Consider the following 14,825-nt stretch of genomic DNA (forward strand, 5'->3'; position numbering starts at 1 on the left):
TTATTTTGTGAGCAAAAAGTCCCACTTTCAGTTTTTTCTGGTTGAAAATGTGTTTTTAAACAAATGTGCTAGATGTTAAAAAAGTAAAATAAAAATGATTTTAAGAAATGTGATATTTTTGTGATGCTGAAATATCTGCAACTTCAACCCAAAAAATTTTTTGGAAACTAAAAAAAGACATGACAAATTGAACAAATGTTAACATGTTTTTACCAATTAGCTCTTTAAGAAATGGACATAAAAAAATTAAGTACTTTTTTTTTTTTCCTTTTCTTTTCTCTGGAAAGCAAAATGACTCCAAAAGCAGACCTTCCTTTGCTTGAATTAGTTGAATTGGGCTTTAATTGAGGCCAACTTTGACTGAATTCTTGTTCACTGTTCTGCTACATTAGTTTGATATACAGTGTGCAAGACAGGGTGCGAGACAGGGTGCCTGACTGTCTGTACTTCCCACAAAGACTCATTGTTGTCAGACAATACATTGCTCACTAACGCCAAAATTGGCTTACACACACCGTGGACTTGGTTTGTAACGTGCAGGTTTTCAGTCTGTTTTAATATTGAAAGACCTGTTTGATGAAATCAGGTCAGATTACTGACATTTTTTGCCCCCTGACCACAGTGGCTCATGCCAAGGCATACCAGCTCCTCTCGCTATTCCTCGAGCTGACTGGATGCTTTTTTTCTTTTTTTTTTTTGAAGTGTGGTATGGGTGGAACTCCTTACAGAATTAAATCCAAATACCCTGAAATCAGTATCAACTATGACCATTTTTTCAACACAGCTACTGCAGTATTTAACTGCTTTGTGTGTTTGTCTTTCAGGCTCTGGCCAGGAACGTGATGCGTGTTCAGACATTGTACAGGGCAATCATGTCGACTCTGCAGTACATCAAAAGCTGCTTCCAGTGGGAGAGTTTTCAGAGGAGCCTGCTAGCCTTCCTGGTGAAGTGCTTTAACTGCTTATCAACACACTATCTGCATTTCCCTCTGTTTTCCCTCCAAGGCTGCGGAAGACAACCGCAGTCTGGCCAACCCCTACTTGAACTCTCCTAGAGAGAATCTTAATCAATGCAGCACTGGGCTCCGCAGAAACACAGGCTTGGCCCTGGCTCTGTGTTGGAGTGGACGCTTTCAGTGTTGCATGTCTCCTGGATGTAGAGTTAAGCCTCAGCTGGAGAGAGTAGAGTCCCACCGGAGTCGAGATAGTCTATTTTTGTTCTGCTTCCCTGACAACTCATTAACCCTCTGTCCGGTCTGTGCTCGGTGTGATTTAGACCCCATTATGCAGACAGAAGTTCAATTAAAAGGCTCTTCAGAGATAAGGCTGATTCTCCGTCCTGTCATTGTTGAAGACAAGTGTTAAAGCAAATGTGAAGACAGAAACATGGGAGTAGCCTTTCAGCCTCTGTCTTTAAACTACAAAATAAAGTGGGTGCTGATCTTTTTGGAATTATTCTTTCAGAGATCTGGCGTGATAAAAATGGCATACAGCAAGTTGTTCATTAACTATGCAAGCAATCAAGGTCACCTAAAGTTCCTTTTGTTTTTGCAGCTCATGGCCTGTAGGTGGCAATAAAGTTATGTCAAGCGTTTAGACTTTCTTAACAGACTAAAAGAGATACTGTAAGCCAGCCAGTGGTACAGTTTGTTCAATTTGCCGTGAAAAATGGGAGCTGCAGCACAGAGCTGTTATCTGAGCAGCAGCCACTCTGTGTTTTAGCTCTGAGTCGTGCATTTCATTTTTCAGCTTGGGATTACATTGATCTAAGCTGTGCCGCCCCGGATGAAGTCGGGGTCAGCGTACTTTAATAAGAAACTGTTTGCAATATTTGGTCTTTATTACAATATAAGAAGATTCTTATTTACATAATTATGAAGAATGTTGCGCGCATACTGTGTTGATTATAAGCAATGATATTATTTTACCTGACAGCTGAGACACACATACGCTGACGGCGACATCATACAAGCAGGAACAAGTGCACAATGTACACACACATCCTCCCACTGCATCTCGGTGTTTGAAAGACAGTACCATCTGTACTCATGTTTTCACACTAATGCTCGCTGCCTTTTCAAGCCTCAGCGAGAAGAAATAAATGGCTGCTTAATACCACCACATAAGCGTAATGAATCAGAGCTTCACTCCTCATGACAGGATACAGTGACGAGCTACCTGCACCATCTGCCGATTGTCAGTTAGACAAAGAGCTTTCGTCAGTACAGTATGCTTTAGATGTGCCTTGTTAGGTAGTGGTTATCTCAGTGAGAAGCCCCAATCCCAAAGGTGTTAGTCTTGTCCTAACCACTGAACTATAATAGATCACACGCTGTTCCTCTCCTTTACTTTATTTCTGAAATAGCACTTGGTGTTTAGCTTTTCTTTTTATGGGTTACCATTTCTTGTCGGTGCTCTGAGTCAAGGGGGAAAAAAACACTGAGCCTGTTTCCAAATAGCACTCTTTTTTTTTTTTTTCATATTCTTATCTGTCACCCCACAAAAAAATGCAGCAACAATGTTGAAAAGAGTGTGGTCACATGTGCATCCACCTCATCCTCTTTTTGATTTCTGTGTTATTTTCTGGCAACTTTGTATCAACTATTTCTTAAAAGGAGGCTCTACAGGCATCTTACAGTGCCTCTAAATAATTTTTAAGTCGCATTAATGCCTTTTAAAATATATACATGAAATTTATATAGTTTTGAACTAGATTTGCAATATAAACTACACACTAACATTGGCAAGATAAATTGTGTCTGTTCATCCAAAACTGATTGATTTTGGAGCGTGTACACAGTGCATTTACAGTAATGCTCTAACCCTCCTCACCCCTTTACAGCAGGCTACATAATCCTTTAAACCATGTAAGTGACTGTCAGTCTAGTGACTTTTTAAGTGCTGAAATAATTGGAGATAAAGCCAAGTTAAATTTGTAACAGTTCTTATAATGGTTAATCACTGGGCGGTATTTTAGGGAGTGGGTAACACGCTCAGTGTTACAAGATTTATTCTCACTCATTCTTCAGTTTATAACACATGAATATGTAGACCAAAAACCTGTGCTTAGACTTCAAGGTTTGACTGCTATATCCTTACTTATTCTGGCATAGCCATTAGCTTATGATGTTTAATGTTAGGGAATCGTTTTAAATTTTGGGTGTGTGTTCAGTTTTGCGACTGTATGACTCTTTTCCACTTATACCACTGTTAGACTACATTTTAACTGTTAGTATTATGCCATAATTGTTACTTGTGGGTGCACTAGGTGTGCTCTTCACTCACATGTTCGCACTAAAAAAACAATGAATGGTCCAAAGCGGTTTTTGTGCCATGCAAACCCTTCCCCCAAACATGAGTGTGGAAATCCTGCTGCTTTCTATAAATGCGCCAGCCTCCAGTTCAGTAGCTGTCCCAGCATAACATATCCTTTTTCTTTTTTTTTTTTTCCCCCTGTGATGTGGATTGTATTCCCAAAGTCCCCTTTTGCTGTTGAAGACTGTGTAATGCTTCTCAAGCTGAAATGGGCTACAATTATCACAATCTTTATGGGCTGAGTATACATTTCCACTAAAGCGTGACTTGGCTTTCCCCTTACCCTCGCTCTCCCAGTCATTACAAAGTCCTCACTAATAAAACATAACCCTTCCAGTGAGGAACTGGTTTCATCTCCTCTCCCAGGCCCTATTTTGGCTTGTGATAACACAGGCAAGAGCGTGCTTGGCTTTTTGCACATTAAAGCTGATGGTGGTGGTGATATTGGCGGAGGTGGTGGTGCTGGTGGTGGGAGGGGCGGCACTGATCTGCCATCTTTTATGTCAGTTGGTGCCTCAGAGGAGAGTGATGTCTTCACCAGATGTTCTCTTCTATTTTTATTAGCATATAAAAACCTGTAAACCCTTCCCAATGCTTTTGGCCCGCTGCCGTTTTGGCTTGTACTACCTCTCTGATAGGATTATTTTATAGTTCCATTTAGCCATGCAATTGAGATATCACAGGCTATGTTTCTTTATCCTTTTTACCTTAGCCACACAGGTGGAATGTGCATCATAAGTGCCATTATGGATGTTAATTGCACATTCACACAGAAGCTCCCTGAGGCTGTAGTGAATCGGTCAGCTTTAATGTACAGAAGATGAAAGGGATGGAGCAATTAGAGCTATGTGGTTAATGTCAATGCATAGTCAGGAGTAAGTGTAAGTCCTACTGAGCAGAATGGTTTTCTTTTGCTGTATATACAGGATGGATGTGACCTCATGATGTCACCAGTTGGTTTGCATAGTCCTCTTTTGAATCCTAAAGCTGAGTTTTTTTGGCAGTCACCGTCTTGGGTGCGTTTTTGTTTGTTTGGTTTTTTTTGTTTTTAACTGGATATGAAAAACAAGCAGTAGGTCTGACTGAGAAACCAAGGACACTGCACACTCACAGGGTAACTACTTGCCAATCTCAAGGTAGCCATGCTTATTCTCCATTTATCTTCTAATCAATTATACTCTAATTCAGGACCTGATGGAGATCATTTTCTGTTAGATATCATGTCAAAGAGCATTAACATGTGGCTGAGACTATTAACTCATCAGCAAAGTGTTTATTGAGGTTTGAATTCAAGAAGTTGGGTCATTCTGTCATAGCTTTTTATGGAATTGAACTTGATTTTTCAACCAAAGGAGTCTTCCCCTTTAACAGCAGATTGGCATCACTTTTTAGACCTAGAGCCTCTAGCCATTTATATACCATCTATACCTGCACAGCATATGCAGTCTAACTGCAATTAGTGTGCAGAGTTTGTATAATGGTAGGGCAGCCTTCATTAGCTTGACCAATTATCTTACAATCAATTTAATAACAGATCGAATTCCTGTTTGGTTGATCTAAAATGTAACGCTTCCCCTTTTGCCTTCATTGATGTCTGATTTCTGGACCCTCTGCCCGCAGGTGTTTTTGGTGACAGTATGGTACTGGGAGTTTTATATGCTGCCCCTCTCCTTTGTTCTGCTCATCTCGTGGAACTACCTGCAGATCCAATCTGGACGGGTCAGCCAGGATGTGGTGAGTTGAGAGCAGCTTTGTCAGCCTTATCCATCTTCTCCTCTTTCTGCCAAATGACCTGCTGGCTCTTATTCACGCTTCTTATTTCTTTATTTTGTAGAAAAACAGCCTCTTAAGCCACATTTTGTTCTCATAATTAAAGGCTGGTATGTTTCCATAGCAACCCGTCGCACATGGCTACATAATACATAATAATAAAATAACACATAATACATAAGCATTGAAAACTCACTGAATAGACTAATGTAACAGACCATTATAGCCTAAGCTAATTTACAGCGCTTGTCCTTTACTAACGCAGTTTTCTTTTTTCCCGTTCCTCCTCTAGTTTTTGTCCTCGGCTTCACTGTAATTGGCCTGCTGCCCTGTTCTTGTTGTGACTGGTCAGATTAGAAAAAAAGTTTTTATCTCTTACAATGTCACAAGGTCACAATGCTCCCTGCTTTTTTTCCCCCCCAATGTAACACTCTGAAGAAGTATTGAATGTGAAACACAAGGTCTGTTTAGAGAATGCATTAATGGTGGTTCAACACAGAATACATGGTAGCAAATTTTATACACCAAGCTCTGCTCACACAACAATACACATTCAGTTAATGCGTTGACTATTTTGTTCCCAATTAATTAACTTTTCAGGTGATCTGTGTAAGAAAATTGTAAAACATTATTATTATTATTATTATTATTTTTAATTTGACTAGAGCATATGCAATCATACATAAGTCAAATGATCGGTTGATTATCAAAATAAGTAACAATTTAGAACATTAAAAATAGTGGGCAAATGTTTTGCAGAAAACATTATTGGCTCTATATATGTAAGTATACAGTGTATATGTCCTCAAAGAACCAGATCTGCATGTTGATCAGATCATGCACACAGATTCATTTGTCACAAGGAAGCATAGGGTAAAGATTTATAGAATTTACTTTGGAAATCAATGCAACGCCCTCTGCAACTGATTTAAAGTTTTTATTCCTAACTATGAAACAATAAAAGTTAAAGTTTGGTCAATAAACAAGAAAACATTCAAAAACTCATCATATACAAACTCTGAGCATATTTGGGTTTAACTATATCTGATATCATGTCCATTTCAAACCACACAAATTTGACAAATTTATCATGTGAAATAACCTACATGGATTTTTTTTAAGTGCAGCATCCTGTTACAGATCAGAACAAATGATCAATGTTGGAGTAAAGATTTTTTTTTTTTTTTTTTTTTTTTTTTTTGCCATGTTGTGGGCAGCAGAAGCAAGGTTTAGACATAACACTGATATATAGCAAGAAGCGTTTTTTCTTGAGTTGGAAAAATGTGCATGTTTATGCTCATTGTAGCCTGAAAATAGCCAGGCAACTGCTGGGGGTTTGACTTCTTAATGCTGCACTAGCTAGATGCTCATTTTAGGTAGTAGGCTAAGATGAGATGATCGGGGTGCGAAACCAAAACAGTAAAGATAAGAGCGGAGAAACAAAAACAATGAGCTGAATCATGCTAAAACACACAGCACCGCTAAGTGGGGTCATTCTAAGTGGGCTTGACCTGTTGAGCTATTTCTCTCGCATACAAGCAATTGTGATCCGGTGCTGATGGAAAGGTATTAATTAGCTATTAGTTCCTGAAAAGTCCACTGTGTCCTGTGTTGGTCAGATTTTCTGCAAAGTGTTTCAGGAGACTGATCTCAGCGTCATCTCACAGTCCCAGTGAGACGAGCTTTATTAAGTCTGATAATGAAATTCTCATAATTTCACCTCTCCGTTGCAATTGTTTCTTTCAGACCAACTTGGATTTGGCGGATGAGGATGAAGACGATGAGAAGGTATGCGCCTCTGCCAGGTGTTTGCTGACTTTTGTATGCTGCTCAATAAAAAAAGAATTTAGCTTCATTTTGTTCATGTTGACAAAAGGTATCTCCCTCTGATCTATGGGTCTGTGTTGCTAAGCTTTTTATTCAGTACTAAATCTTCTGATGCATTTTGATTCCTGTCAAGCACCAGTTGTATTTTTTTGTAAACTTGTGCTTACCAAAAGACATTTGAGCTTAATGAAGACCTCACCAACCCGTTTCCACTTGTCAAAACACATTCATATGCAAATAGAGGGGTGGGGAAAAGGGTTCTGCTGCATTTGGAAAGTCCCTCAGCTTAACACACCATATAATACCATCAATATGGAACTAATGACGGCACTTAGACATGCTTTTTCAGAGCTCATTTTGAAAGTTTATCTTGAAAGTGTTAAAATGCTTTCAGGCAATGAAATATTTCTTCAGGGTGACAGGAGTTTATTGTGGACATTTTGAATGGCCGGCATTGGCCTGATTTAAAGTGGTTCTCATACTGGTTCCAGTGGGAATGTGACCCTTAAATGGCTGAAGTGGTTTAGTGCAGTGATGGATACTTCACTGAGGTGAAGCGAGATTTGCTTCACATGTGGTTTTTCACATTGAGTCACTGTGCATCTGGAATATCCTTTTGCCCTGTCCCCCAATAACTAACGCTGCCCCCCCACCATCCACACATACTGCAGATCCTCTCTTTGGACCTATAACCCTTCTTTAGTCTCAACGCATTTGATGTGGACATGTGGCCATGTCTCTGTCTGAAGTCTGGCGCTCACTCCAGAGATCTTCGAGAGGATCTGGCCTCCTCTGTTTACTTAAAAGTCATTTTTCCTCCTGGGATCTGGAGCAGCCTGAGAACGATACTCTGTCTCTTTCATAATGCGATGTCCAGTCCTTTCACATCTTAACTTGCTTTTTTTTCTCCTTCTTTTTTTGTTTTTGCATTCACATTTTGCAGACACTCTTCATCAGAGTTGAATGAGTGTGTTTACGGGTTTGGTTTCCTGGTATTGATCAAAGCTGCGGTTTTGGAAATGTTGTAGCTATCAGTCTGTGCAAACAAAGCTGAACAGGCAGGGTTAGTTTATACTCGAGCCTGCAAATTCCCACAGAAGTTTTGTTGTTTAATCTACTTTCAAGTGTCCATACTTTATTTCAAATGTGTAATAAATAATACTGAAGTCCAGTACAAACTCTATATACAAGAGATTATTTTATTCAGCCTTTATTTTTAATTTATTATTATTATATTTAGAAGGGAGAGCAAAAAGTGGTGGATATTGCACCATAACATTTACTAAGTAACTCTCTTAGCAAAAACCAAAGCTTGTTTGGTGCTGATTGCAAGCATTAAGAGTAATTTAATGAGCTGCACGTCTGTCAGTCTGTCACAAGCTATTACTGCAGGAATATTGTCAACCGGTGCAAAACCTTTAATTAGAACCATGAAGACACGGTCCTTCATTTTTAATTAGCACTTAAAACAACACAGTTTACACTATTACTGTTCATTACCTTTTTTAAATTCACATCTTTGAGAGAGCTTTATTCTTTTTGCTAAAAATATTTTTGCTCCAAATAAAATTGGCCATATTAGGCAAAAACTGAAGATGCTTTGTATTTATCTTTTTTTTTGTTGTTGTTGTTGTTGTTTTTGAGGGTTTTTGCAGTTTTTTCATGACCACTGTGTTGCCTTTGAGTGTTTTCCAAAGCAGATTTTTCTTTGTCTTTTTTTTTTCTTGCTGCTTTAGGAGTCCGAGAGGAAAGGGCTCATAGAGAAAATCCACATGGTCCAAGACATCATCCTCACCGTTCAAAACCTTCTCGACGGGATCGCTTGTTTAGGGGAGAGGATTAAAAAGTAAGAGATAACAATGTATTGTAATTTCAGAGCTGTATCCATTTGATTTTTCCAATTCAAGAATCAGACATGTTTATGACTGACTTTAATTTTGTCATTTTCCTGAAATGTGTTAATAATTATGCATCATTTATTTTTGTTGTTCTATGTTTTAATATTGCTCTAATAAGTACTGTACTTTATGTTTATTTTCACTGAATTAATGCAGAAAGAAAATCCTTCCTTGACTCTGACTGATGTTTTCTTATTTGTCAGCATGTTCAACTGGACCATGCCGTTCCTGTCAGCCTTGGCTTTGTTGGTGTTCATCACTGCAGCAATTATCACATACTTCATCCCTATACGCTACATAGTTTTAATATGGGGTGAGTTGTAGATGTGGTAATTATTTCATTTCTTTTGTGTTCATTGTTTTGTGTTGATGACAAAAATCTTTTTCCACTATTGTAAGTGTTTGTCGTAGAAAAAAGCCCCTCCTCTACTTTAATTTTATCTCTTTTGTTTGAATCTTTCTATTATCCAGCAGCTATGTAAGGCCGAAGGAGTATTTGCTCCATATGTTTCCGGCTGTGTCTTTTTAACATTTGCAACTTATTATGTTAGTGATGTTGACTATGATGTATATCCTATTGTTAAGACTTTTACTGGATAAATTTATTGGCTGAATGACTGGAGTGTAAAGTGGTGTAAGTCTTTCAGCTATAAAAAGTGACAATAACACAACAAAAAAGGCACATACTGGGGATACTCAAAGCAATATTTCTTGGACAGCATGAGTCTCCCCTGCAAGTATTTGTTTGTATGGAAACAAAGAGCACAGCCACAGGAGACTAGTGTTAATGATATGTTGGTGTGAACTTTTGTTTTAGGTATCAATAAATTCACCAAGAAATTACGGAACCCGTACAGCATTGACAACAATGAAGTGCTTGATTTCCTGTCGAGGGTGCCTTCAGATGTGCAGAAGGTAAGCTCCGCTGGATCAGCCGGCCAGGAAGCCCAAAATCCCAGAGCCAGCTAGCTTTGCATCTTACTACAACAACTCCCAGGCATTCTTTACTCTTGTCTGTATAATTAGCTCCATCTGTATAATTATGTAGCCCTGTATAATTTTGGTTGTGTTTTGGTCCCGATACATCCCTGGTGGAGGTCTGCTGCTTAGCAGCTTTGTAACGCAGGCTGTTCCCAGGCTGAGACGGGAGACGCTGCTGCTGCTGCTGCTGCTGCTGGTGTCTCCTGTTCGTACTTACCAACACTTCAGCTTCAAAAGCTGTCGTGAGTGTTATGGGGTCCTACTGAATCTTACATTCAGTAAGATTCAAAATGGTTACCTTGCACCTATAAGCTATATAAACATTGTATTTTTTAAGTGAGTACTATTCACAAGTTTCTTTTTCATTCCTCCTCTTGCACATGATCTCCGTGCTGACCTCTCTTTCTTCGCACTCTCCTTTCTGTCTTCTCTCTTTTTACCCGCCGTCGTCTCTGCTCCTCACAGTCCCTGTCTCTCTAAGCTGTTTGACCCCGTTTGTCTCTTCTCCTTCTACAATGCCCTTGGGCCACTGGGTTGCGTAACGGTGACTTTCCAGTATCTCTGTTTTGTTGTTGTTGTGTATGAACGATGACTATGGGTCTCCCTCTCAGTGCTGGTAGTGACAGAACTTTCTTCTTCTCATTTGCAAAAAAATATTACAACAAGTGAAGAAAACACATTTTAATTTTACTTAATGATGAAAGTATCCTAAACTTTTAAACTAATCTTTTTTTGACCACTGTGTACAAAATAATATACCGTTCCATTATCAGAATATCAAAGTACGCACCCTGTAATGAACCTTAAGAACTCGCTGCTTTTCACTTCATAAATGGGAAGAATTTAAACTGCTTGCTTCTGTTGAGTGATGTCTGTTGTTGTCTAAGGTACTTTTGTTTGATATTTTAAATTTATAAAATGTGATGATTTCCAGGTTCAGTACAGTGAGCTGAGAGGGAGCAGGAAGAAGAAAGTCTTGTAGAATGCACTGTGGATGGAAGACTGTATGAATACTGGACCCGATGCTGCTGTGTGTGGGATTCCCACCTAAAAACACTTTCAGGAGGATGGAGGAACTGTCTGAGCGCTGCGGTCTCTCACTTGGAGTTGGTTTCAGGTTGTTCAGCCGGCACGAATCCTCATTCACTGCCTCATTCAACCAGCACCTAAACAGCTTTCAGCCAAAGATGTCCTTACTGAGGACTTTTCACAGATTACTTTAAATATTTACTAATGTCTGTGCATTCTATGTACAGTTTACTCTTAAAGATTGATAATTAGAAGCTGCTTTAATTTATATTCTTCGCCTCGGGCTGTGCCATCTGGAACTCAACTGTAATATTGGTTTGTAATATGATTATACATGTTTGTCCTGTACATATTTTAATTTACGTAACATACTTAAAATCTTTTATGCAATTTAAGAGAAATAATCTTTACAGTAAATTTCGAATTAAACATGTTACTTAAAAAAGGTATATTTTTCTGGAAGTGCAAGGTCTCTGGTTTTAAATGTTAGTGATGATTTACAGGCGCAATTATTTTAACTTGCACCTTTTTATATGTTTATATAAATGGATAATGTAAAGTTGGCCACAAATTATGCATCATATTCCTTTATCTTTAAGCATAGATAAAGTGATATGCTCATAAAATGGTGACTAATTTTATTTTTGCATGATATATGGGCCTATTTTTACATGCAAGGATATGTGCCTACATTAAGTTTTTAGATTGCTTTCATACATTCTATACAGAGGACTGTACTTTGTTGTTTTTACTCTTTGCTTGTTAGTGGGGTGGGGCCACTTCTGTACACACTTTATTTATTATTGGCAATCACTGAAGAAGACTTTGTGTCCTTCATTTCTAACAGCAATAAATCTGCACACAAACACTTGGCGGTATGTTATCTGCCTCTACTCTCTCAGCTCTGTGCTGCATCTCTTTGAATTCATCTGCAAGCATCATCTATCCTCTCCCTGCTCCCTTGCTGCAGGATTGTGGGCGTCTAACAGCACCGTTTCAGAGCCCCCTCTCTTCATTAGGCTTTCATGAAGCAAGGCAAAGCCGTGCGAGACCTCACCGGCGCCCGGGCTCCCCGCTGCGTTGATGGCCCTTGGGCGTCGCCACAAGCAGGAGGACCTGCCTGACCTCTCAGCTGCTGTGACGAGATGCCTGCAGCCAGCATCCTATCAAGCACAGCAGCCAGACAATCCTCTGGTACTGGGCTGCACACGGCTCAGGAGGTGGATTTTAAAACCAGCCACAAGCAACAACAGCCTCACTAATTTAAGGATTGGAGAATTGGAATAGTTAAGATGTTGCTGTTCCGAGTAATACCCTGGGTTTTATGGCTTTTAAGTCAGAGCGCGTGGGCTCTCAGTTAGCTGCCTCTTAAATGAGAAATGAGGAAAATTAGAGGAAACCTGGTTTCAAGTAATACAAGAACAATGTTTTTGTATACATTTTTTTACAAATCTATTTGAGGATTGACCTCATTAGATATCGCATTTGAGTATAATTGAGTCTTGTTAACATTGTATTGTTTTATTAACTTCCTGTTGACAAATAGCTGCTCAATGCGATATGCATATAATACCCTGGACGGTGCTACACAATATATGCAATAATTTGATGATTTGTCCAACTGTCTGAGGACAGAAGGTGTGGAGACTGTGGCAGGTGATGACCTGCATATCTCTTCATCTAGTTATAATGTTGATTTGGGTATTCAATATTAATAACCTGCTGTCAAGGACACTGGAAGGACATTTCAATTTGACACTTATAGGCTCAGCATGAATATGTATAGGCAGCGAAAGGCTTCAGAATTACCAAGTAAAATCATGGTTCACACGTGGAGACTAATGTGACGTGGCACCTGCATTATGATGAACCACATATACTGTGGCCAGTAGGTCTCGAAAGACTTGTCATAACTCAATATCGGACCAGAGAACATTCAGCTGTGCCTGTGTTTGGATGTGTGCAGAGAGGCGCGCTGCATGTGAAGCTGTGGATGCGCAATATTATCCTTAACAGTTTTTATTAAGTCATTAATAACTAAATTCAGTATGAACTCTGTGTGCATGTGTGTGTGTGTGTGTGTGTGTGTGTGTGTGTGTGTGTGTGTGTGTGTGTGTGTGAGAGTGTGAGTGTGTGTAGGTGGGAAACGATCTAATGGGCACTTAAATGATTCCCATCACTGCACAAGACCGTTTGCTTAGCAGGAAGCTGTTTGCACCTTCACTCACAGCAAGCTCGACTGCTTGGCTTGTGTCTCAATTCCTATGTCAAGTCATATGACATTTTATTTTAACTTCTGGCTGCCTGTCAAAACTTTAGTAATATGTATGACTATGTTTGTTTTTTGTTTGTTTGTTTTTTTTAAGTATGTTGAACGTGTTTACCTCTGCGCAGAGATCTTATTGGTTCCAATAAAAACACAGCTCAGATCAATGCATGTAGTCAGCTACTTGTAAAATAGTGTGATCACATCTGTTCATTTTTTCAGCTGTGTCTTCCTGTTTCCAAATATTACCTCTCATCACAAGAGATGTATAATTATCACAAAATTGTTCTGATGATGGGAATAATTATCGTTACCATCATTGCTGTTGACCTCTTCTCAGCAACTGTTAATCAGCTAATATGTTTTGATAAAGTAGGCTGGCTGGGAATCAGATCAGCACGTTGAAACTTATCAATTTCAGTTGGATAACAGTCTCCAGACAGTGTGTCACATTGTCAAAGAAAACAAAGCACCATCTTGGGATTTTGTAGTTTCAAGGGATTTTTAGACACTTTGTTAACGTAAAAATGTTTCTTTTTTTTAAAGCCTGGTATATTTCCCATTTATTTGGCTATTATTATTATTATTATTATTATTATTATTATTATATTATTTTTTTTTCTTGGAAGTATTTGGCTATTATTATTAATATGGCTCTAAATTGATAGTTTGCACCTATGCTCTAGAAATGTCTCTTTACCGCTGTCATCGAATATGACATTTGGTCAAAAGTTATAAAAGTCTTATAAAAAGCAAGCACAAAAAGACCAGGGACTTGCATTTATCTAGTACACCAAAGAGCTCTGTCAGGGGAACCTCGCCAACTGACCCACAAACGCATTCATTCACACTCAGCCGTTGCTCCAGAATACGCCTGATGTAGGTCTGCTATATTGCATCACTAAAGTGCTTTGATTCCATTAATTGAGGCAATTTTTGGAAGTAGTGGCACTCTGCCTTCTAACATACCTGATATATTTATCACACTACATGCCTAATGTGCCAAAGTTCAACTGAATCATGCCTCATCCCACCTCCTTGAGAGGGCCAGGTCATGGGATGCTTAACCAGACCCTGGGAAAGTACACTGTGATCACAATTGTCAAACAAACTGGTCTTTGTGAGGTTAAAAAAAACAACCTTTCTGGCAGTACCATGAGTTGCAACTTGAGGCTGACTTCTAAAGCAAGTCTTCCAAACCTCGAGTTAGTTATAGAGCTTTTCTACTGTGTTTGTTGAGATGGTGCCTTTTGAAGCATGTCTTGTAAAATTTGTAATGTAATTAGGGGTACGTTTCGTATCATTTCAGTGTTTTATTTTTTTCAATATACCGCCAGTATTGTAAAAATCTATTAATTTCCAAGTTTAAGCTCAATTATTTTAACTGTAATAGACAAAAGTCGTGTCATAGAAGACATGAATGGAAGGCTACACAATGCTTTACAGTGTTACTCCAAGTAAAATTGAAGTTTTCATATTCTGAGAACCAAGGAAAAGAGAATCTTCCCCTTGAACTTTTTTGTGATTTACTTCCTCTTTGGAGCTAAAAGAGGCCACCCGAACACATGATTATTATTATTGAGATATCAGTGAAAAGCTTAGGATGTCCTCTATTTAGTAGCTCAAATAAGTTAAAAGATATTGACCAAAAACCAATGTCTATTACAGAGGACAGAAATGAATAGGCTAGTTCTCAGGAGGGTCTACACTCATGGGACACTTTATCAGCTACAACTTAC

At 38.8% G+C, this 14,825-nt stretch overlaps 1 protein-coding gene across 4 annotated transcripts in view; it reads left to right on the forward strand.

The window, feature by feature from the left end:
• Positions 1-11,688, forward strand: part of LOC309703938 (multiple C2 and transmembrane domain-containing protein 2-like) — a 45,505-nt gene extending 33,817 nt beyond the window's left edge. For all 4 annotated transcript variants that reach the window (XM_082528852.1, XM_082528854.1, XM_082528855.1 and 1 more), the window contains 7 exons: positions 825-944; positions 4,936-5,049; positions 6,832-6,873; positions 8,649-8,758; positions 9,014-9,123; positions 9,628-9,725; positions 10,726-11,688. In XM_082528852.1, coding sequence (XP_082384978.1) covers positions 825-944; positions 4,936-5,049; positions 6,832-6,873; positions 8,649-8,758; positions 9,014-9,123; positions 9,628-9,725; positions 10,726-10,773 — 642 coding nt within the window. In that variant the 3' untranslated portion in view covers positions 10,774-11,688. The remainder of the gene's footprint in view (positions 1-824; positions 945-4,935; positions 5,050-6,831; positions 6,874-8,648; positions 8,759-9,013; positions 9,124-9,627; positions 9,726-10,725) is intronic.
• The last annotated feature ends 3,137 nt before the right edge of the window (positions 11,689-14,825 follow it).

The sequence above is a fragment of the Aulonocara stuartgranti genome, assembly GCF_965226115.1.
Source record: "Aulonocara stuartgranti genome assembly, chromosome: 1".
NCBI classification, from domain to species: domain Eukaryota; kingdom Metazoa; phylum Chordata; class Actinopteri; order Cichliformes; family Cichlidae; genus Aulonocara; species Aulonocara stuartgranti.